At 31.7% G+C, this 22,530-nt stretch overlaps 2 protein-coding genes and 1 pseudogene across 2 annotated transcripts; 1 reads left to right on the top strand and 2 right to left on the bottom strand.

The window, feature by feature from the left end:
• Positions 1 to 1,389: 1,389 nt before the first annotated feature.
• LOC125861552 (peptidyl-prolyl cis-trans isomerase FKBP12) lies at positions 1,390 to 4,884 on the bottom strand. The gene is made up of 5 exons (XM_049541421.1): positions 4,643 to 4,884; positions 4,400 to 4,433; positions 4,255 to 4,316; positions 3,428 to 3,480; positions 1,390 to 1,793 (listed from the first exon to the last, which is right to left on the bottom strand). Exons 1-5 carry the CDS (start codon positions 4,728 to 4,730, stop codon positions 1,692 to 1,694), a joined length of 339 nt encoding a protein of 112 aa, XP_049397378.1. The 5' UTR covers positions 4,731 to 4,884; the 3' UTR covers positions 1,390 to 1,691.
• Positions 4,885 to 13,791: 8,907 nt separating this feature from the next.
• Positions 13,792 to 15,649, top strand: LOC125861444 (uncharacterized). The gene has a single exon (XM_049541343.1). It carries the CDS (start codon positions 14,212 to 14,214, stop codon positions 15,442 to 15,444), a length of 1,233 nt encoding a protein of 410 aa, XP_049397300.1. The 5' UTR covers positions 13,792 to 14,211; the 3' UTR covers positions 15,445 to 15,649.
• Positions 15,650 to 19,787: 4,138 nt separating this feature from the next.
• Positions 19,788 to 22,117, bottom strand: LOC125851617 (proline-rich extensin-like protein EPR1; annotated as a pseudogene).
• Positions 22,118 to 22,530: the final 413 nt, after the last annotated feature.

Raw genomic sequence — 22,530 nt, 5'->3', positions numbered from 1 at the left:
CATTAGAAAGTTAAGCAGAAAGCATAATTGTAATTTGAAAAGCTTAATTACTACTCCACATGACTCCAAAAGAGAAAATAAAATGATTAACACCATGGTGTGAAATAGGACTTTCAGCCAAAGCAGGTTCAACCACTCCCTATATTATATTAGATTCAATAATACTTTATAATAATCGACAACCACTCCATATAATTAAGTAAATTTTCAAATAATGAATAATCATAAGAGTAAATTTAGGTCTACATTTTTCAAGACACAAAGCAACCACTAGCATCAATTAAAGGGATTTGTTAGTTTCTTGCTGATTTATTTAGACATTGCAACAATGGAGGTTGGCAGTAGTGACGCAAAAGAAGAGATGTGTAGAGTTGTGAGACAATACCAAATTAACATGACTGAAGGCTGCTTACCAGACAGACCAATTTGATCTCTAAATGGTAATTGAGAGATAAAAAAAGAAGAGGGTGGTTGGTTTGACAGCAAAGTATGTAACAAACAACAAAGTACCTTTCAAGATGAGTATCTTACTGTGGAGAGCCCTTGAGGGGTACTGATGATAGCTAATGATTGATGTGGTAGGCCCTCATGGTGTTCAAATGAGATTGTGGGAGCACCTACTTGGCCACAATCAACTGGCTCAAAGTTGGTGGGGCTTCTTCTGTGCCACACTAGGAATCAAAGTTTTCATGATATACTATGGAGACAAATATTACTCCACCGCTGAACTCTTAAAGCAGTTAATCCTGTCACTAGACTCGTCAAAACACTATTATTTCTTAAATCATCACCTCATCTAATTGTGGCCTAAAGCAAACTAACGAGGTCATTCCAGATTTGCTCAAAATGATCATTCAAACTCCAGGCAATGTCGTATGGACTAGAATGGTGCATCAAGCAAAGGGATAAGATACATCATAGTTAATGAATGGCAAGGCTGGCATTCCTTGCAAAATGACACAATCAGTGAATTACAGTATGACATAGTTATCAAACGCTGCCTGACAGAAGCCAATCAAGTTGACAAGCACCAGCTACAAACTGGAAAATTCCTCAGACCATCATGAACATCAAGAGTTGCCTCACAGATAATTAGAGATCTTTTGATTCTCAACAGATAGAGCAAGGAAACCCGGCATAAGAGCTGGGATTGTCCCTCCTATAGTGTACATCTTATTGTTGTTAAATAAAATCCCACCCAGCATACCCTTAAAAAAGAAGGGAACAACTGGCAAGACACAAGGGTACACCACCACAGAGACAATTTCACATATTTACATTCCCATTTTTTCCTCCTAGTTTGTCAAATTGAATTTCCACCAAATTCTTTTAAGCTGTCAATTTTTGTGAAGAACATTAGCTATTTACAGAAGGCAATAGGCAAGCATATAAAGAGAACGAGGAGAATAGTATCCCATATTAGTTGGAGTTGACCATACAAACTCTTACATCCATTCCATATTATATTTAATTACCAACTAATTTGTCTTGTAATACAAATTAGTAGTCTCAAAGTATGACCATTATCCAGAGAAAAGCTAGAAAGCATTTATTATCGCCTTAATCTGTTTCAACAAGTTGCATTAGAGCAAAGAGTACATGAGCAGTTCTGATACCCTCAAGCTGTCTACTGTATAGACTATAGAGTACACAACAGCTCCATCAGGATTGCCCAAATGTTAGCAAATTGCTCATTGTGCACCTAAGACTTCAATCTCAAAAACCAGAACTGAGTTTGGCTGAATACCCCATGCTGGAAATCCACCAGCACCATAAGCATAATCAGGGGTGCACTGCAAAATTAAAGACATCAGTTTAAACCTCTCCTAATAGAAGATCTTAATACATAAAGTCTAGAAACTTTTTTCAGATATGTACACAATTATAGCAAGATTAATACTCTTAGGAAGAATGCAAATATTGTATCATCACCATTCTATTATAAACTTTACAGCCAATCCCATCAAAAAGATGGAGATGATGTGACCATGAAATGGGCAGTTACTATGAAGCAGAAATTGAAAAACGACCATTAGGGGGAGCCATCTGAAACCATCAATATATTTGAGTATCAATCGTAGAAAACATCATAATGTCTACCAGAGCCGTCTTAACCACTAGGCCACTAAATTCATCGCTTGGGGCCCAATATTTTTGGGGGCCCCAATTTTATTTTTTTAAAAAATACTTATATATATTATTTTTAAAAAAAATTATATGTACTTTTAAAATTATTTTAAACAAAACATGTAAGAAGTATATTTAAAAAAAAATGACCGTTAGTTTTTCCACTTTTTTAAGGGAATGAAACATTTTTTGGGAATAATTTCCTTAAGTGGAAAGTTGTGTTTCCTTATTTATCTCCTAAAAATTTGACCCTACATTATTATTTGCCTTATACTCGTCTTTTTTATTCTCTATTTTTTTATTTTCATTCTCAATATTGAACTCTCTCCTACAATTTTTTTTAATTTACTATTGCTTAAAAGTTGCAAAAGAACAAAAATTACTTTTGGGTGTCTTCTTCAAAATCTCAAGAAGTGCAACAAGCAATCATTATAATAATATTGAAGGAACACAACACTATGTCGATATTGTTTTATCAACTTATCAAATTCGTGAGCCAAGTTTCATTATTCTAACTTCATTTTATAGTTTTCTTGAAAATCTGTTATTGTTGATATTCTTAGTTCATAAGTATATATATATTCTTGTTTTAGTTATTATTAAAATTATTCAATTTAAATATGTCAATGAGAAAATATGATTCTGGTTTTACAAAAAGAGAGAAAAAGAGAACTTGAAGAATTAAATAAATCCCAAAAAGGAGCCTTTGATAGATTTTTAAAAAATGATAAAAATTCTGAATTAAAAAATATTGCTTATAGAATAAATGCTAACAATTCTTGTAATTATTGCCTCAGTCGAAAGAAGATTTTCAAAACTAAAATTGATAAAATCTTATCTAAGATCAATAATGTCCCAGGAGAGATTGAGTGGATTAGCTATATTATCAATTGAAAAGGAATTACTAAAACAAATCGATTATAAAACAGTAATTAATGACTCCGCATCTAAAAAGGCTAGAAAAGTAGATTTTAAATAAAAATATTAGGGCCCCTCTTTAAGGTTTGGCTTTCGGCCCCAATCTTGTTGAGTCGGCATTGATATCTACCAATAAGCCAGTCAGCCAAAAGGATTCTGACATTTTAGTGAAGTGAAAATAAATCAAAACTCAATAATGTAAAAATTACTAAGGAGATATCAAGCTCCTTTTTTTCCAATTGCCTCTTAGTTTTCTGACTATAAACCCATAACTCAATGGAAGTCTAAACTTCATAACATGGATAACTAACTCCAAACCATAACTAACTCCGTGATTAATTTTACCTCAACTGAGAATCAAAAGAAAAGAGAAGCCATTTACCGTTAATCGAGCAACTTCTCCTAATTGCATGCCCAGTACTCCTTCATCCCATCCTGTAAAAAAGGAGATATAAGAATAAAAGAAATGCACCCCGAGAGAATTGTCACTATGGTCTACAGTGTTCTCCAAGTTTCTCCCTTTGAAGACCCCAGAAGGAGGTGGGGATTTGTTCATAATGGGCACATGTCTGACAAATATAGAAGGATTTAAATATATGCCAGTATAAAAGTTTACCACAGCCAAATTTCACTTCATTAGTCGGATATGAGCTTTCGATTTGATAAAAGAGTGTTAGTTTATCCAACATTAATCTGTTATCACTCAGACACCGAAGAATCAGCTGAATTATGTGTGTGCTTCAAGGGGAAAGCTATCTTTGCTCCTTCCATTGTGTCTTTTCTAGAATGATAGCAAGCCGGTTGTCTTAACTTAAGACCTACCATCATTTGCCAACAGATCTATAACTCTACATGAATCCACCTATGTCACATTTAGACCTCTTTGACCACTAAAGTAGTAAGCTTTTGTTTGCTTTACACAAGTGTAGTTTTCTGCTGTCCAGTAAAAGAGATATAAGCTTCTGGACCACTTCTATGGTCAGAAATCAAGTTTTAGAGAGAGATTTAAAATGACAATTGAAATCAATAAGAAAAGAAGTGGGATCACTACTATAAGTTCCATTCATGGTTAGTCCAATATAAGATTACTAAATTTTCCAAACTGATTGTCCAATTGAATACATTCTCACGCATTTATTAACAACATATACTAACGCATAAACTAGGGGACAAATCATATAAATCAATATATACAGGAGTCATAAGTACCTTTGATAACTTTGCCTTGGCCGATCTTGAAAGAGAAAGGCTGCTGGCCTGGATCCTTAGTGCTGTTACACGTACAAATTAGGCAAAGATATATACTACATATCACCCTGTATCAAACTTCATAAAAGAAAAATAATAAATTTACCTCCAGAACTTCTGACTCAGGTCTCTATCTTTCCCTGCAGGCATAAAACAAGAAAAACAATATTAACCAAAACTGTACTTAATAAAGAATCAAACTAAATTAAAGATCCGATTCATCTATTAAGGAGAAAAACAGACTGAATTAGAGATTAAACCCTAACTAGTTTGATGCGACTTATCCGATTCATCCCTTGTGAAAAGAAAATGGATCTTTTTCTTGGGGGGAAAAAGAAAGAGGACTCACCGTAGCCAGTGCAGTGGACGGTAACAGTTTGACCAGGCTGTGGTTTGGGGCCATTACCGGCTCTGATAACTTCCTTCTCCACTCCCATTTTTTCCGGTGATTTTGATGAATTCTCCGATTTCTTGTTTTAGGGTTTGATGACTGAAACTGTAGTGCTTGTCAATTTCAAGGATCAATGTCACGTGATTCTCGCGTGCGGCAGCGGAATATCTTCGTTACTTTCCTTTTATGCCCTTTTTAAAAAAAAATATTATATATGGGCGGATTTTTAGCTTGTTCGAGGAGAATAAAAAGTGCTCCTTTTTTTACTTCTTCTTTTGTAGTATACACAGAATATATTTTTTATTACTTTTTTTTATATAAAAATTTACTTAATTTTTCTTTGTACTATCAAGAACCCCCCAATAATTTGTTGGACATTATACTTCTCTCTATGCACTTTTAATTATTAAAAAAAAATTGAGTCAAATTATAAGGACTTTAATTAATATTTTATGATGTATTTTTTTATTATATTGTTATGCAAAAAAATACGATAATTTATAGTATTTTTTCGTATACTTTTTGAATATCTAAATATTTTGTAATAAATGTAATCTAATTTAACTTTAAAAATTAGTCAAATTAACTTTTAAAAAATACAACATAACAATTAAAAGTAGACGAAAAGAGTAAGTATTTGAAAAAAAAAAGACATTTAGGTAAGATTTTCAAAAGGAGTTGCAAATGGATTCATCAGTTCACTGATCATTAATAATTATTCAATTTAGATTTTTAAAATTTCATTGATAAGGCTAGTGCATAATACAATTTGGCTTGAATAAAAGGAACGGAATATATATATATATATATAAAGGAAGATTTGTAAAAGCTGATGTGGCACCTCTCATCATCCAGGAAAGCTATTTATCTATTTTTCAGATTTTTGATAATTTTCTCATTTTTTTCGTCATTTTTTGTGCATAAGAATAATCATAGGTCACTCTCTTAACTTGCCATTTTGTAAATTGTAACGGTTTACATTGATTGCTTAATTAAAAGGGTATAAAGAATGAAAAGTCCTGACCTATCATATTCCAACTGCTATAATTTCCTAGGAACTGTTACACCTATAAATATACTCTTAAGGAAAAAAACATACAATATATATAAGTATATAAATGAGGAATAAATCTGATCAGCTTGAAGCACATATATGTTGGAAGATCGGTGCAGTGCAAAATGTCGATGCTACATTGCAGTTTCCACATCCGCCAGTAATCATATTATGTTGGTTAGTATTGAGTCACGAAGTCATACATAAATTTCATTTAGAGCGTGCATGCTGCATAAGAAAGTTCTCGATTATTTTAATCCATATCTTATCCACTTTACTTATTATACTTTATTAGGATTCCAATGAATTTTGTTGTTCGAACTGAATTTTGCTATATAGATAACAATATTAGATCTTGTGTTGTTCAGACTCTTTGAAATAGTCACCAATTGTGTGTTGGCTCCTCTAACAATAGTGCAAGTCTGAGCGTTATAGATTCTTATGCTTGCTTTCTTATCGATCTCTTTTCTTATAAATGGAATTAAATAACATTGGCTGTTAATTTTGTTGTATTTAAGGAAGGAAATGAAAAGTTTGAAGACAATATGAAGAGGAGGATAACATATTCAGTGTGGGTGTTAATGTAAAAATATTGGTCAGACTTTGTCTATTCGCGGAAACTTATGAGTTATGACATCGTGAAAGTGATGATTGTGGAGCAATTTAAGTGTAGCATGTATTCTTGAATGACCAATATTTTTTTTTAATTAATCAGAAAAAGTGAAAGGAAGAAATTGATAAAGTAGGTGGAATGTATACAAATACAATAAGATATGAGTGACTCATGACTGGGTGTATTTAATTGATTTATTTTCATTACTTTACTTTTTTTTTACCTTTCAGTTTTAGTTTTTACTTATTGTTTGTCTTACCATCTAGAGTGAAACCCACTAACATGCCTAAAGAATGTGGCTAAAACTAATTGCTTTGATTGTAAATGAAGTATTAGTTGATCTGGTCAGCCTATGGTCTGTCTGAGATTTAAATTATGTAAATCATACTGCTTTGTAAATGTTCCTTGATAGTTGATAAAATAGTTATTGTATCAATTTTCCTCATTTTTTCATTAGTTTTAAATTTTCAACTTCTCATTTATTGATTTAATCTTTCAAAAATTATATTTACGTTAATTCAATATTCAAAAACAAAAAATAATAAATTTAAAGATGTGTTTTCTACTATCGCGCAAAGCGCGAATTGATTCACTAGTAGAGTATAAAATAGAAGTATCATTTGGCAATGTGCCTAAACAATAAGTAATATTATTTTTGCAAATAAATATTTCAAAATTATTCATTTTATCAATTTAAAATCAAACAAATTAAAAAATTATGGTAAACTAACCATCAAGATAGATTTTGTTATAAAGAAGATTGGTCAAATATTTTGTCAAATCAAATATGTCAAAGCTAGATTAAGTGGAAAAATTACTAGAATATTGTGTTTAAGGCTTTAAATTACATTATATTAATATATTCATTTTTATTTATAACATTAAGTTTGTAATTAAAAATATGACAATGTATTAAATACTACACATTTCTACATATTTTTCCTAGCTATTTTCTTGGGTTAGTGTGTGGGACCCATAAATTATGGTGTATATTTTTTAGATTTTTAAGTATAACTATTATTGAATACGTTTCTATATTTAAGATATTTTTTCTCTCTCTTATTCCTTTTCAAGAAAGTAAAATCATTAATTTAGTTTTATCAACTTCATTGTTAGTTTTTAGGAGCAAGAAGTTATTCATTCATATTTTTTCGGCATTGGGTTTGATTTGTTTCTTTCTTAGTTATTTTTTTCAAAATCATCTCTAATCAGAAAATAAAGAAAATTGTGTGTTTCCTATGGGTTATACTCCTTAAAAGTTTACATCTTTTCTCATTAAGAATTTTGGTTAATCTTCAAACCTTTGTTTTTTTTTTCAAAATTGCCTATAATTTGAGATAACATTATATGTTTCCTTTGACCTGTACGATAATAAATAGAATATTAACAATACTTGTTTGAGATCAATTAGTTTCGAGTTGAAAGCATTCACTTTATCTTCGATGAGTGAATATGGAAAAAAATTTCTTACCATTGATAATGAAAAGCATATTTCTGTTACCCATAATTTGTTTAAAAGGAAGGGTAAGGAGAAACTTTTATACTTATACAATTGGATAAATTTGATGATTTTTTTTTATCTTTATACTTAATTTTTAATCCTTAAAGATTCTGAAAAATAATATTTCTCAAAATGTGGTGTTCTTCATTTCAGTGTTGGAACTGAAAGGTGATATTGATAAAATGTTGGTGTTGTTGTGTTATAAGATTATTAATTGGATAGATATATTCTTATAAAATAATTAACAGATGATATATTATATGACATAAATTATGATTTGAAGTTGGTGTTCAGCCTATCAGTTTAGCAAGAGTATTACATCATATTTTAATCCAACAAAATATCTTAATATGTACCATTTCATACAGAAATCCGTTGAAATTTTTACAAAGGCACAAACCTTTTTATATCGAAAGTTAATTTTATACCATAATCAAAATCAACATTTTGACAATAATATCTTTCAGTTTCAACACTATAAGGAACTAATTTTGAAAATAATACACATTTTTTAATTGCTATTTTTTGGGGGTTAGTATGCTAATATTGTGGAACTCATAATTTACTATATTTACTTTGATATTCTCAATAACATTTATAATTGAATATGATTCTTTATTTAAAGATCCTTTTTTGAGGATGTACGTTTCTTTCTCTCTTTTTTTTGTTGATTTTTTGAATATAAGTGTTAATTTTTTAGCAGAGAATTTATTGTCTAATTAATAGGAATCCTACCATTAAACACTTTTCTTATTTGATACAATTATTCTTGCAATTTTTTTCTTTCTCTCCAATTCGGTTTCAATTCTTTTGTAAAAGAAGTACCAATTTATATTTCATTATATGAAATACCAATATATATAAAATCATAAAAAAAAAAAATGTTTGCATACCCTGATAATTATTTCTGCAGACTAATTCATATATCGATAATGTAATCTTTTAGTTAATATTGTAAAAAAAAAAGAAAAAATATTATATTATGGTATAATAAATTTGATTAAACAAGTTTGTACATGAATGATGTACATATACTAACACCAAGACATTTACCAAAAAAAAAAACAAAAAAAAAGCTAAATATCTAAATATAGTCACTGCACAATCATATTCACCGCTACATATATATATATACATATATATATATATATATATATATATATATATATATATCAATTTAATTTAGTATAAAAAATTGATTTATTTTTTGGTAGACAATATGATATATTTATATTAAAACAATGATAATGTTGCTATACAAAATAACTTTAACTATTGAAATAGTATAACAATTTGGTTGTTATTTTGGTATGAAATACACCAACATCAGTAGTTTAAACAATATAATTATTGTAAGATTTCAATGTATATACCTTAATCCAACCAAATATCATATACACTACAAATTACCAAGTTATTTAACAACAATGACGTATACCACAAACAGTGGCGGATCCAGGATTTAGATTCCGTGGGTGCCAAATAGACTTATCGATTAAATTAATTTTATATTTGATTAAATTATTCGTCTTTTCGATATAAATTAATTTTAGTTCTCTAATTTTTCTTAAAAGAACGTGTGCAGCAATTTCCTTTTTCTTAAAAAAACATGTTTTTCAAAAAAATAGGTACAAATGGGATTCGAATCCGCAACATCAGCCTTCTAAAGTTACCCCCCTACCGTGGCACCACAAGCCAATTTTGTTCTGTGGGTGGCACGCTTTATATAAAATAAATATTATATATATATACCTATGTATATATAGAATTTCCGTCGAAGTTCGGGGGTGGCATGGCACCCCCACACCCCTTAGTAGATCCACCTCTGACCACAAACATATACACATACACCAGCAAAGTTGGTGTTTATAAGTTATCTAAAATATATCAAATACACCAACACATCTACCACAAAATAAAGAAGCCAAATATCTAAAATATATTCACCACACCATCGGATACAACACTAATATGGTCTGATTTCAAAATAACAAGCATGAAAAAGCATCAAATTTTGAATTCATTATGTTAACAAATCATCAATTACACCGTACTTACACATACACCAACCGAATTTGGTGTATAATAAATTATCTATACTATATCAAATACACCAACACCCGTCACATACAACACTACTATTTTCAGATCATAAAATAACAATAACGAAAATTACAAATAACAATCACCAATTTCGACGTGATTTATCGACACATACTTATTGCACCCCATCGTCTGTTGTATTAAATTAGAATTGAAACATTGTTCATATCAATAATTATACAAACTTTCATAATAGAGGAGGTACAAAGTTTTAATTTGGTTAAAATACTTTTTTTTTTATGAAAGAGAATGTATAACAATTTGAGTTAATTGTGGAAGGTAAAAAAAATAGAAAAAATTGTGGGTCATAATAATCTCTCTCCTAATTTGTTTTCATTTTCTTTTTATTAATATTATTTCATGTTTTTGAAAAAAATCTATTGCTATAGTGGTGAAAAATAAACAACTATTGTTATATAGTGGTTATTAAGGTGCTTATTTTGTATACTTATGTTTTTTGCTCGATTAAATCGGTGTTTGACCATGCGATATCATATCACGATATAAAAGCATGAGATAATATTAACATTTGGACATGTGATTTCACGTTGATTTCAATCATGAGATGAAATCTCATAATCTCAAATAATTATGATTTTGGGAAGTCCATATCATGATTTGAGACTTTTTTTAAATATAAAAATTGACCCACAAGTTTATATTTTATTAAAATAACCCCATATAAATCTACTTGCCATTTATTTCATATGTAAATGAAATTTATAATCATATCATTACTTTTTAAAATTTATTATTCTCACCAACATATTTAGTATTACTTTAAACCAATTCATACTTTATCATTTATTTCATCAATTTCATTATTTTTTAAACCAAATTTATTACTACTACTTCAATGTTTAATAAAAAAAATATAGTTTTTCATCTATATTGAGTGAACACGACTGACCACAATGACTTTGTAATAATTTATTATGCGATTTTATAAATTTTTGTTTGTTTGGTAAGATTGAATAAATAATTGGGACTATATTAATAATTTTACAACTTATCAGAAAAATATAACACAAAAACTTCGATGAAATTGTTTTTATTGTTTAAAAAATTAAAACCGTCATTACAGTTTTTTCGAAGTGCTTAAACGATTAATATGATTTAGGTGTCACGACACAATTCCAACATTCTTTACATTTTTTTTTCTTATCCTCGGAATATGTGTAAATTTCATTTGCTTACTATAAAGTGCCTATATAAAGATGGAATAGTATTCTACAAAGTACATTTTTTCAGATATGAATTTGGTCATAATGTAAAATGTAAACAGCATTTAATGTAGACATCAATAATATGTATGTTGAGATTTAGCTATCGAGTGATAATGATCCTTAAACTGTTTGCCAATCGAATGATTAATCAGAAGTGTATTATTGTTAATTTGTTTTTATCACTTGAGTTATCAATCGTATGCTTCTACATATTCTTATATATTGGAATTCAAATAAAAAGTGTGTGTAAAAGTTAACAATTTATATAGTTAGCCCAGCTTTCGACTAAAATGACCAACTTTAGATAAATCTAGAATAAAAAATTAACTGACAATAGATGAAACTATAGAAACCAACCAACCAACCAAATAATTAAATCTCTATTTCATTTTTCAAATAATTGAAGAAGTATTTTCCTTCCCCAGTTAGAACCCCAAGTTTAAATAATTCAAAGTTGTCATGTTATAAAGTTTCCATTTTTTTGGTTCAATAGAAAGTGCCAAATCGAAATGGGCCTTGTTGTCTTTGCCAGGTGGATTATAGAAAACGGGCTGAACCATCTCTGTCAGAGATAGAGCATGCGAGCTCTATTTATTTGTACCTTACCTCAATCATGTGATACCTACACTTGATCCACCGACACTTGTTAACGTTAAGTTACTTAATCATCTATAAATGCACCTAGACAATTTCATTTCGAACCTCCCATCTGAATTTCGTGTGCAAAAATCGAATCGATTAATAAATTTAATAGAAAAAATATTATTGAGTTTTTGTTATTGAGTTAATGGGTTCTTAATGATTTTATAAAGAAAAAATTATCTGGTTATTGATTCAATATTGATTTTTTAATTTTGAATTATTGGATAAATCGATAACTCTGTAATTTACTACTTTGCCTCTATATAAAAATTGAATGCTAATATGAGTATCTTATTAGTTACTACCTTTGCTCAATGCCTTCAACTCAAATTATTGTCCTAGTTCTTTTATTTGTGTTGCACTTGTATAGTTTTTTTTTTTTTTTTTTTTTAATCATATTAGTTACTGTTGTTTATATTTCATGAGGATTATGTTAAATTACATTATTGTCTTATCGCGCCAAATTGTGGAGAAGTCACATTTTTTTATTAGTTAACTCGAAACCGAACCATTAATGATAAGAACTAATAAACAAAAAATCGATTAAAAAATATCTTATTGATTTAGCATATATAAAATTAATAAAATAATAATATATAAAATCAAATCGAATCGACTAATACACACCCTACTCACTTTTAGACAACGAACCTTAAAAATTATAATGACAATCAATCATGGAGCTAAGGGATTTGAGGGTAAGTAAGCAAATAGGCAATAATTTAGTTGATTCTAGTTTAATTCTAGAAGAATGTTGAAGGAATTTTTCAATTCATAGTTTAATTAAGTGGCCTAGTAATATACTACTAAATGCTTTTTCTTTCTTTAATACTCCACCTTAATAAAAGTATTTTGGATGGAGTTACGTATTTTAAAGGGAAACTAAACTCAACTACTAGTCTAGTCTAGTCTAGACATAAAAGCAAGAGTAGTTGTTGAAGGGATTGATTGATGATCTATTTTGCCTGCATGGCCTAATATACTACTCCCAACTTTTATGGCTAATTTTTTCACTATGAACAATTTTTTATTTTCTTTCTTTGTTCAATTCAGGTTTATGCAATTGATATAAACAAAAAAAATAATATTAATATTGTAAAAGGTGTAAATAAAAAAGTGGCATACAAATGTTCATTAACAAAAAATCTCATGTTTTCAATGGACTTATATAAGACATACTCTCAAAGTGAGTTTCACTGTTCACTTTTATTTATTTATTTTAGATTTTGTGTATTTTTTAAGAAACAATAATTAATATGAATATTTTATTACAATACATATGTTAATTGATGATGTATAGTCTGAGGTTTAGAAAATGACTTGAAAAATAAATAATTAATGTTGAGGATAAAATATAAAAATAAATAAATAAATAACTATATATTAATATACTTAAAGTAACAAGTAAAAATGGGTGCTGATTTTTAGTATATAAGAAAAGTAAAAATGAAAGCAGAAAGTACTTAGAAGTGGAGATTTTGAAAATATATATATGCTATTTTCTAAAAAGAACCATACACATTCTGAGTATTTTCATTTAAATTCAACTATATTACTAGTTCTTCCTTCAAGTTCGATAAAAATATAGAAAAATACTTTTGTCTATTGACGATTATCTACCTGTTTTCTACGTATGCTATGCTCTTAATTAAATTAATAGCTTTGTCCTAATTTATTGCATAAATACCCTGGGTGGAACATGTATTGAAGATTGTCTCCTTATCAAACAAAAATATTTACAAATTATTTGACCGTAACTAATTAATAAGCATATATTTATCATCTGTACGTGTAAATTTTTTTACACCATAAAATTTTACTGTAGGCGTAAAGTTTCTAAACACGGTAACAAAAAAAAAAAGTAGGAGGTAAAACGAAAAAATAGCAGAACAACAAAGTAACGGCCCTCAAGTCCCCACACGCATGCAAAACAGCTCTATTAAATCCATCCGTTTCCAAGATCTATGCTTCATCATCTTCTTCTTCATCATCATCTCTTCCACATTTTTTTTCTCTTAAAGAAAAAAAGGTTATTTTTTCCCCTTAATTGTTGATGTTAGTTGAGTTCTAGATCATCTAATTTCATTTCTGGGTGTACCTAGAAACTCAATTTTCCATGGGGTTTTCTTGACCTTTTTATTGAATGCTTCAAACAGAAAAAAACATGGAGGTTGCTAGAATTAGACAATTGTTGCTCCTTTGGAGTAGAATCAAATCTACCCGTGTTGCTCTTGTGGGTGGCAATCACACCGCCGCTAGGTTTTGTACTCGCTAAATTCACCTTTTTTTCCGTCGCTGGATTCCCCCCCCCCCCTCTCTCTCTCTGTTCTTGTAGCACAAGGTACGATCAGTTTTTACAGACTCTTCCGATCGGTTTGTTGTAAAAGCATGGATTTTGGTCTTGGGTATTGCCCCAAAAGAGGGGAAATCAAGGGGAATCATTTTCCCGAGTTGAAAATTGGGTTGAATCAAGACGCCGTTTTGATTATTAAGCTACCAGATTCGAGGGCTTTAAGGATTATGTCACGGTCTTTGTTCTTTGCAATGGTTCTTTTCATATTGCCGTCAATTGGGTCCATACTAAGAGGTTCATTCGATGTAATTGACGATTCTTATGTGAATTCTGATGGGAGGGACTTCAATGTGTTGCATAATCTTTTTCGCGATTTGGCAGATGAAGGCCTTGTTAAGAAGGGGCATAAAGGACTTGTTTTGAGTTCTGAGAATGATCATTTGGTCAAAGATTTGGAATTGTTGAATGACAATGTGGTTGATTTGGTGCTTGATTCGGATATGGATTACAAGAATTCAATTCCAAATGAGACATTCGATTTTGCAATTGCTCAGACTGCATGGAACTGTAAGTTCATTGATCGTGTGCTCAAGATTGGTGGCATTGTTATAACTCAACTCACCAATGATCCTTTAGCTGAGCTTAAAGCTCTAGCAAACTACAGAATCGTGTATATTCGACGATTTGACAAGACTTTGGTAGGAGTCAGGAAAACTGGGGTACGAAATACTGAGCTGCATTCACAGAAAAAGGACATTGTTTGTGGAAGCACACCTGAGGCTAAGAAAGTTGCATTGAAAGGATTAGAGGATGTGTTGCTCGAACCGCCAAAAAGGGCATTGCTGAAATCATTTTCAAGGAAGATGAAGTTTCTTCCTGAGTTGTTAGGTGATTCTCTTGAGAATTACCCTCGAAGAGTCTTCATTTCTGATGAGAAAAATGGGGTAACAGAATGGTTTAAGAGGAGCTACCCTGCAAATAATCAAGATTTCGAGATTTACAACTTGGATGTCGAAATCCAAGAGTCAGAGCAATCAGGGGATGGAGTAGCCTTAGTTGGGGCAGCAGAATGGTTGAGCAAAAATGTGAAGGAAGAGGACTATGTTGTGATGAAGGCAGAAGCAGAAGTGGTGGAGGAAATGATCAAGAAGAAAGCAATATGTTTGGTAGATGAGTTGTTCTTGCACTGCAGAAACCAATTGGAAGAAGTTGATAATGATGATGATGAAGAGGAAAATGGAAGCCAAAAGAGGGCTTATTGGCAATGTTTGACATTGTATGGGAAGTTAATAGATGAAGGAGTTGCAGTGCACCAATGGTGGAGTTGAATCTAAGACACTTGATTTAGCTTTGTCTCTTGTTATTGTTGTTCATTTCGTGTATCATGTGGTCAGTGTTCATCAGTGGCTTTGGCTTTCCTGTTTGAGCCATTTGTTGTTTAATTGTACTTTGTTTCTGTTGGCATGAAGACTGTTGTGTGATTTATTTAATGTTTTTCATCTTCTATCCTTTTATTTAAAAGTTGGGATCTTTTTTGTATCTTCATATATTCCTATTTGCTACATTAAATCATGTTGGAATAAAAACATTTACAAGTGAATTTGTAGCGCAGTGTTGATCAAGTGAAATAATCGCACATTTATATACTCCCCGTCTCATATTAGTTGTCCATTCTTATTTTTACATGCCTTTGAAGAAATCACTACTAATAAAAACAGTTTAACTAATTTACCCTTAAGAATTTAAAAGTATAAAGTTCTACTCAGAAATATTTTGTATCCCTTTACATTGTCTCTGACTCTTGACCATTGCTTACCTCATGAACTTATTTTAAAGGTTGACTTAGACCTAAGTATTAATTTATTAACATTACATTAGATCCTCACCCATTACCAATTCTTTATTTTATTTCTTATGTGGTAGTTGAAACTTTATGTTATGTGGTCCTCTTCTTATTGTCTCATTTATTTAGTGCTGTTCAGTTCTACCTCATGAATCATGAACCACCTTTTGAGAGTCAGTTGAGCAAGTCCACTTTTTTTAACAATATCCAAATTGATTTTTAAAAATTGTAGGTGAGGAATGTGAAATGAAAACAGTTTTGCATTATTAGATCTTAGTTGAATTATTGGCTATTTAATGGCCTTTATTAGTTTTTCTTCCTTAAACAGAACCCCAATAGACTCAACTTGGAAATGTTGGGTTAGGCGAAAAGGAAAAAAAGTTAAGATAATGTTTTTCATAAGTATATGATAATGAAGGTAGTAGTATTGAAACGTAGATACATAAATAACAACAAACATTAAGCAACAATTGCTTCACTAAGCAGTTTAATTTAAACAATAGAAACACATAATTAGAAGTTAATTGCATCATCAGAAGATATGATGTCACATTTCAAGGAGTAGTGGTTTGTGCAGGAACATTGGGATCAGCTGGAGTGTTGGGGAATGAGGGAAATGGAAAAGTAGGCAGGCCACCAAAGCCAGTTGATGGAGTAGGAAAACCTGGAGTAGGGAATGAGGGGAAACCACCAAAGCCAGTTGATGGACTAGGAAAACCTGGATTAGTAGGCATAGGGAATGAGGGAAAACCACCATTTTGCTGAAGACGCCGAGCTGCTGTCGCTTCCCCAATTGACATTACTGATACAACAAGCACGACAACAGCTATCATGACATTGATCTTGGATGAAGAAGCCATTTTTTTTTTTGTAAGAAAATACTACTCTTTTTGTTAAATGTTGATTTGGTGTACAGGGGTTTTGGGTAAGTTATATAGAGTATGGGAATAGAAAGAAACATAATGAGCATTCAATTTGTTCACCCTCCTATGTGGTTGAGAATATCAACTTAAATCCCTATTCCATTATTCTCTTTTGATTACGAATCATTACTCCCTCCCTTATTAGCATTAATTAAAAAGATCTGTTTACCCTCCAACTTACACCCATCTTCATTTTTTAATTTTTTTTTTCCATATTCCTTTATTTATTTACACTTCTTCAATTTTCATGTTATTTTCTATCAAGCACTTGTTTATATATGTAACATGAACTTCACATTATTCTTCGTCCAGTGTAATGCTCCCTCCATTTGATCACAAAATCAAGAAAATATTTTTTTTTTCTCCCAATTTTATGCTTATTTAAATAGTAGCTTTTGTTAAAGAACTACTCTTTTTTCAAGACATTTAATTAAGGGTAAATTAATAAAAATATTTAATTTTTTTAATGAATATGTCCAAGCTAAAAATAGTCATATTATGAAACGGAGGGAATAGATACACATGGAATGTTAAGATTTACGTTTATTTATTAAAAAAATATAAGTGATCTTGACACTTGATAAAAGTATATACTTTATCAAGTATCAACTGACAAATCAATCATTCAACTAAAATTTTTCTCCGCATTTGATCTCAATGAATATTGCAGAACAATTGTAAATTAAATTTTGATTATGTTACTATGAGATTCTAGGTAAAATTAAAAAAGAAATCATTCTTTTTATACTGATTAAAAAGAAATAGAGTCACGTAAATTGAAAGAGAATATACGAGTCCGAAATGCTAAACTAAACGTGTATCGATGGTAGTTTAATTTGGAGTAGGAATTTAATCGATACAGCTTTAATTTATTGAGATGAATCCTTTGGTCTCTTAAATGTGACTAGCTGTTATTATTCGATGAGCGTTGATGCCATTAAATTAGCTTTAAAAACAACAACCAAAAGGCTGTCCAGAAAGGAACAGAACAGACTAAAGAAAAAGATAAAATGAAAAACAGTGACACCAGTCGCAACAAGAAATTAACTTTTCACTTGTCCGAATAATTCAGATTCACATCAGGTAATTTTTTTTATCAAGTAAATTTCTATTTTTAGAGTTTGAACTCGATGCATCTGGATAAACATAAATAGTTTGCAACCGTCCCACCAACCACATCAATAGGTATAATATAAATCAAATTTCATAGAATTTTTAAAGTTGTCTTTCCAGCAGCATTATTCATATACAATACAGCTCATGTTCTAAAGCTTAATTGCTTCACAAGATTTGGTTAAATTACTGTAGACCAACCACTACCTGCAACTTATAACTGGATCAACCTATGCACATAATTGAATGATCCTAAAACATACAATTATGCTATGTTTAGACTTTAGTTTTTTGTTTTTTTTTATACATATTTTCATTTTTACACATAAGAGATGTGAAAAAAATCATTTTCTTTTGTTCAATTTATAGGTAATCATACGAGATCATTTTCACGTTTACATGATTTCTAAACTTTGTTTGGTTGAAAAAGGGTTGTACGTACAATAAGGACATCTCACGAATTTCTTGGACAAGCTAATTAATTAGAGTAGTACTATTTGTATCTTACTACTCCCTCCGTCCCTATTTACTTGTCCATATTTCCTTTTTTGGTTGTCCCTATTTAGTTGTCCATTTTGACAAATCAAGAAAGGACAACAAATTTTTTTCCTATTATACCCTTATTTACACTTCTTGAAAATTGTAAAAGTGTATGTTGTTTCCCTCCAATTTATTTCACTTGAATTCAAATAAGTGGTTGTAATTTTGAAGTGAAAAGTTGTCATAAGGGTAAAATTGTAACTTCACTGTGCTAATCATTGTTGCCTTAATCTGTGTGCCATTTCTAAAGTGGACAACTAAAAAGGGACGGAGGGAGTATTATTTTCTCCCAAATTCTCCATTTCACATTAAAGTATCCAAAAACAGTTATGCAGTAAGCTTTATAGCACCAAAATTTATTAGTCTCTCATGATTATTATGTCTTCAATTATTATCAAAGAATAATAATAGTAGCACGTATAATATATAAGGAAGAAGAAAAGTAGCAGTTGGGTGAGTGGTTAATGAATTAATTAGAGCACGGAAATTATAAGCTGAGTTACGTTACTTCTTGTACTAAAAAGATTTTAGTTTATACAGTACTGTATTTGTTGAACAATATGGGAACAATGTCGAAGCAACATAAGAAAGAATTATACATACACATTCCAAAAAAAAATCATGTACCCATACTTGTACATATAAGCAACGCGTATGTAAATAAATATGTTGGGAGAAACAGAGAGAAAAAATCTGTTGAAGCAAAGAATACAGAAATCACGTGATTTGTTAAAACAAGACAAACAATTTGTAACGCAGAAAGTAGACAATTTACTTCATTGAACCACTTACCTATGGTAAGTTGCATGGATTTGGTGTAATCATTCGCTATAACAATAGAGGAATTCAGATATTAGTTAAGAATTATTAAAAAAGTATATATATATATATATATAGTTTTAGCATCCAAAAACTTCGTACTTAGAAACTATAGCATCGAGATATGTTGACTAAGAAAAAACAAACATCTAACAGAGTGAAAACAATGTAAGCTGGCTTATAAAAAAAAATTGAAGAAAAAGAAAGTTCTTTACTTTATTTGATAGCAAATTTCAGTTTTGTACAATTTTTGAGTAGATAATATGTGGATACTAAAATCATCTATCATTCAACCCATTTTTATTCACATAAAACACCGACAAATCGAATATTTTATCCATTCGCATCTAACCCATTCTCAACTCATTCATATGCGATCTAATCCGTCCATAAGCCGGCACAAGTCATGACACATATATAATTCCATAGTTACTCACGGAGAACTTGACACTGTTGGTTTAGAAAGTTTTGGAATTACCGTCTTTATCACATTTGGAATCTCAAGATTTAAAACAACTGGTAATTCGGGCTTTGTAAAAATTGGGATCTCAGGTTTTGGGGTAGTTGGTAGCTCACGCTTTGGCACACTTGGTATTTCAGGCTTAGAGACACTAGGAATCTCGGGTTTTGGGACTTCTGGAATCTTTGGCTTTGAAAGATTAGAGGTCTCGGGTTTTGAAAAATTAGGTACGTCTGGCTTTGAGAAACTAGGAGTCTCGGGCTTTGGAGAACTTGGAGTCTCGGACTTTGGGGAACTTGGAGTCTCGTGCTTTGGGAAACTTGGGGTCTCGGGCTTTGGAGAATTTGGGCTCTCAGGCTTTGGGTAACTTGGAGTCTCGGACTTTGGCGAACTTGGCATCTCGGACTTTGGGGAACTTGGCGTCTCGGATTTTGGAGAACTTGGGGTCTCCGGCTTTGAGATAGTAGGAGTCTCGAGCTTTGGAGAACTTGGGATCTCAAACTTTGGGGAACTTGGCATCTCAGGCTTTGGGAAACTTAGAGTCTCGGGCATTGAGAAAATAGGAATTTCAGGCTTTGAAGAGCTTGAGATCTCGGGCTTTGATAGACTAGGAGTCTCGAAACTTGGAGTCTCTGGCTTTGAGGAACTTGGCAGCTCGGGCTTTGAGAAAGTAGGAGTCTCGAGATTTGGAGAACTTGGGGTCTTAGGTTTGGGGGAACTTGGAATTTTCGGCTTTGGGAAACTTGGGGTCTCGGGCTTGGGGGAACTTGGAGTTTCAGGCTTTGAGAAAGTAGGAGTCTCAGGCTTTGAGAAACTTGGTGTCTCAGGCTTTGCGGAACTAAGAGTCTCAGGCTTCGCTAAACTTGGCATCTCAGGCTTTGGGGAACTTGGGGTCTCGGAATTTGAGAAACTAGGAGTCTCAGGATTTAAGAAACTAGAAGTCTCAAGCTTTGGAAAACTTGGGGTCTCAGACTTTGGGGAACTTGGGGTCTTGGGCTTTTAGAAAGTAGGGCTTTCAGGTTTCGAGAAACTAGGAGTGTCAGGCTGTGAAGAACTTTGAGTCTCAGAATTTGGAGACTTTGGGGTCTTAGACTTTGAAAAACTAGGGGTCTCAGGTTTTGAGAAAGTAGGAGACTCAGGCTTGTTGAAAGTAGGGGTCTCAGGCTTTGGGGAACTAGAAATCTCGGGCATTGAGAAAGTATGAGTCTCAAGCTTTGAGAAAGTAGGGGTTTCTGGCTTTGGAGAACTAGGTGTCTCAGGCTTTGAGAAAGTAAGAGTCTCAGGTTTTGAGAAACTAGGGCTTTCAGGCTTTGAAACACTAGGGTCTCGAGCTTTGGAGAATTAGGGGTCTCTGGCTTTGGGGAACTAGGAGTCTCAGGCTTTGAAAAAATAGGAATCTCGAGTTTTAGAGAACTAGGGATCTCGAGCTTTGAGAAACTTGGGATCTTAGGCTTTGAGAAGGTAGGGGTCTTGGTCTTTGGTAAACCATGGGTCTCGGGCTTGGAGAAACTTGGAGTCTCGGGATTTGAAATATTAGAGGTCTCAGGCTTTGAAGAGGTAGGGGTCTTGGCCTTTGGTGAATCAGGGGTCTCGGGCTTGGAGAAACTTGGAGTCTTAGGCTTTGAGAAAGTAGGAGCCTCAGGCTTTGAAAAAGTAGGAGTCTCGAGCTTTGGAGAACTAGGGGTCTCGGGCTTTGAGAAACTAGGAATCTCAGGTTTTGAGAAACTAGGGGTATCAGGCTTTGAAAAAGTAGGGGTCTCAGGTTTTGAGAAACTAGGGGTTTCGAATTTTGAAAAACTAAGAGTTTCAGGCTTTGAAAAACTAAGAGTTTCAGGATTTGAGAAACTAGGAGCTTCGAGCTTTGAAAAACTAGGTGTTTTAGGTTTTGAAAAACTAGAGGTCTCAGGCTTTGAAAGACTAGGGGAATTGGAGAAACTGGGGGTAACGGGAATGGAGAAACTAGGGTTTTCGGATTTTGAGAAACTAGGTATTTCAGGCTTTGAGAAACTAGGAGTTTCGGGCTTTGAAAAACTAGGTGTTTCGGGTTTTGAAAAACTAGGGGTTTCAGGCTTTGAAAGACTGGGGGAACTAGAGAAACTTGGGGTAGCTGGCGTTGAGAAACTGGGGGTAGGGGGTGTTGAGAAACTTGGGGTAGAGGGCATTGAAAAACTTGGAGTAGCGGGCGTTGAGAAACTAGGAGTCTGAAGAAGGTGACGTGCTGTTATAGTAATTATCATGTGGTTATACATGATATAGATAAATGCAAGCAATAAGATGGAGGACAAGTTACAATGCTGAGCCATTTTTCGGTAGATGCAACAAGCTTGGAGAAAAATGCGGTAAGAGTAATGCAAATGAAATTTTGATATTTTAATAATTTTCCATTGCTATATATAGATTTTTAAAGGCATCTAAAAGGGAGAATTTCAATATTTGATACATTAGTTGACCTATTTATCTGCCAATATTATAGTATCTAGAATTTGTATTGTGATAGCAATATTATAGTATCTTGAATATTGCTAGAATAAAGGAAGCAAACATTTGTTAAGCTATATTTACTAATCACTTTCGAAATTTCAATCACAATGTCTTTTATGTCCTTTCTTTATTTGTAGCTTTTCTCTTTGAATAAATAATAATAAAAAAAAAAGTGGGTATAAAAGAGACACATCATATCTTAATCAAACATATCTGAACTTGAAATGCATACCAC

This window comes from Solanum stenotomum, chromosome 1 (genome assembly GCF_019186545.1).
Source record: "Solanum stenotomum isolate F172 chromosome 1, ASM1918654v1, whole genome shotgun sequence".
Taxonomy (NCBI): domain Eukaryota; kingdom Viridiplantae; phylum Streptophyta; class Magnoliopsida; order Solanales; family Solanaceae; genus Solanum; species Solanum stenotomum.
Note: the sequence above shows the minus strand (reverse complement) of the source record. Positions and strands in the feature narration are given on the sequence as shown.

What these genes read in the sequence shown, in the direction of transcription:
- LOC125861552 (XM_049541421.1), bottom strand. Translation starts at nt 4,730, where the DNA reads ATGGGAGTGGAGAAGGAAGTTATCAGAGCCGGTAATGGCCCCAAACCA. An exon ending in CGTCCACTGCACTGGCTACG is followed by an intron (nt 4,434 to 4,642) that starts GTGAGTCCTCTT and finishes TTATGCCTGCAG; the next exon opens with GGAAAGATAGAGACCTGAGT. An exon ending in CCAAGGCAAAGTTATCAAAG is followed by an intron (nt 3,481 to 4,254) that starts GTACTTATGACT and finishes CCTTTTTTACAG; the next exon opens with GATGGGATGAAGGAGTACTG.
- LOC125861444 (XM_049541343.1), top strand. Translation starts at nt 14,212, where the DNA reads ATGGATTTTGGTCTTGGGTATTGCCCCAAAAGAGGGGAAATCAAGGGG.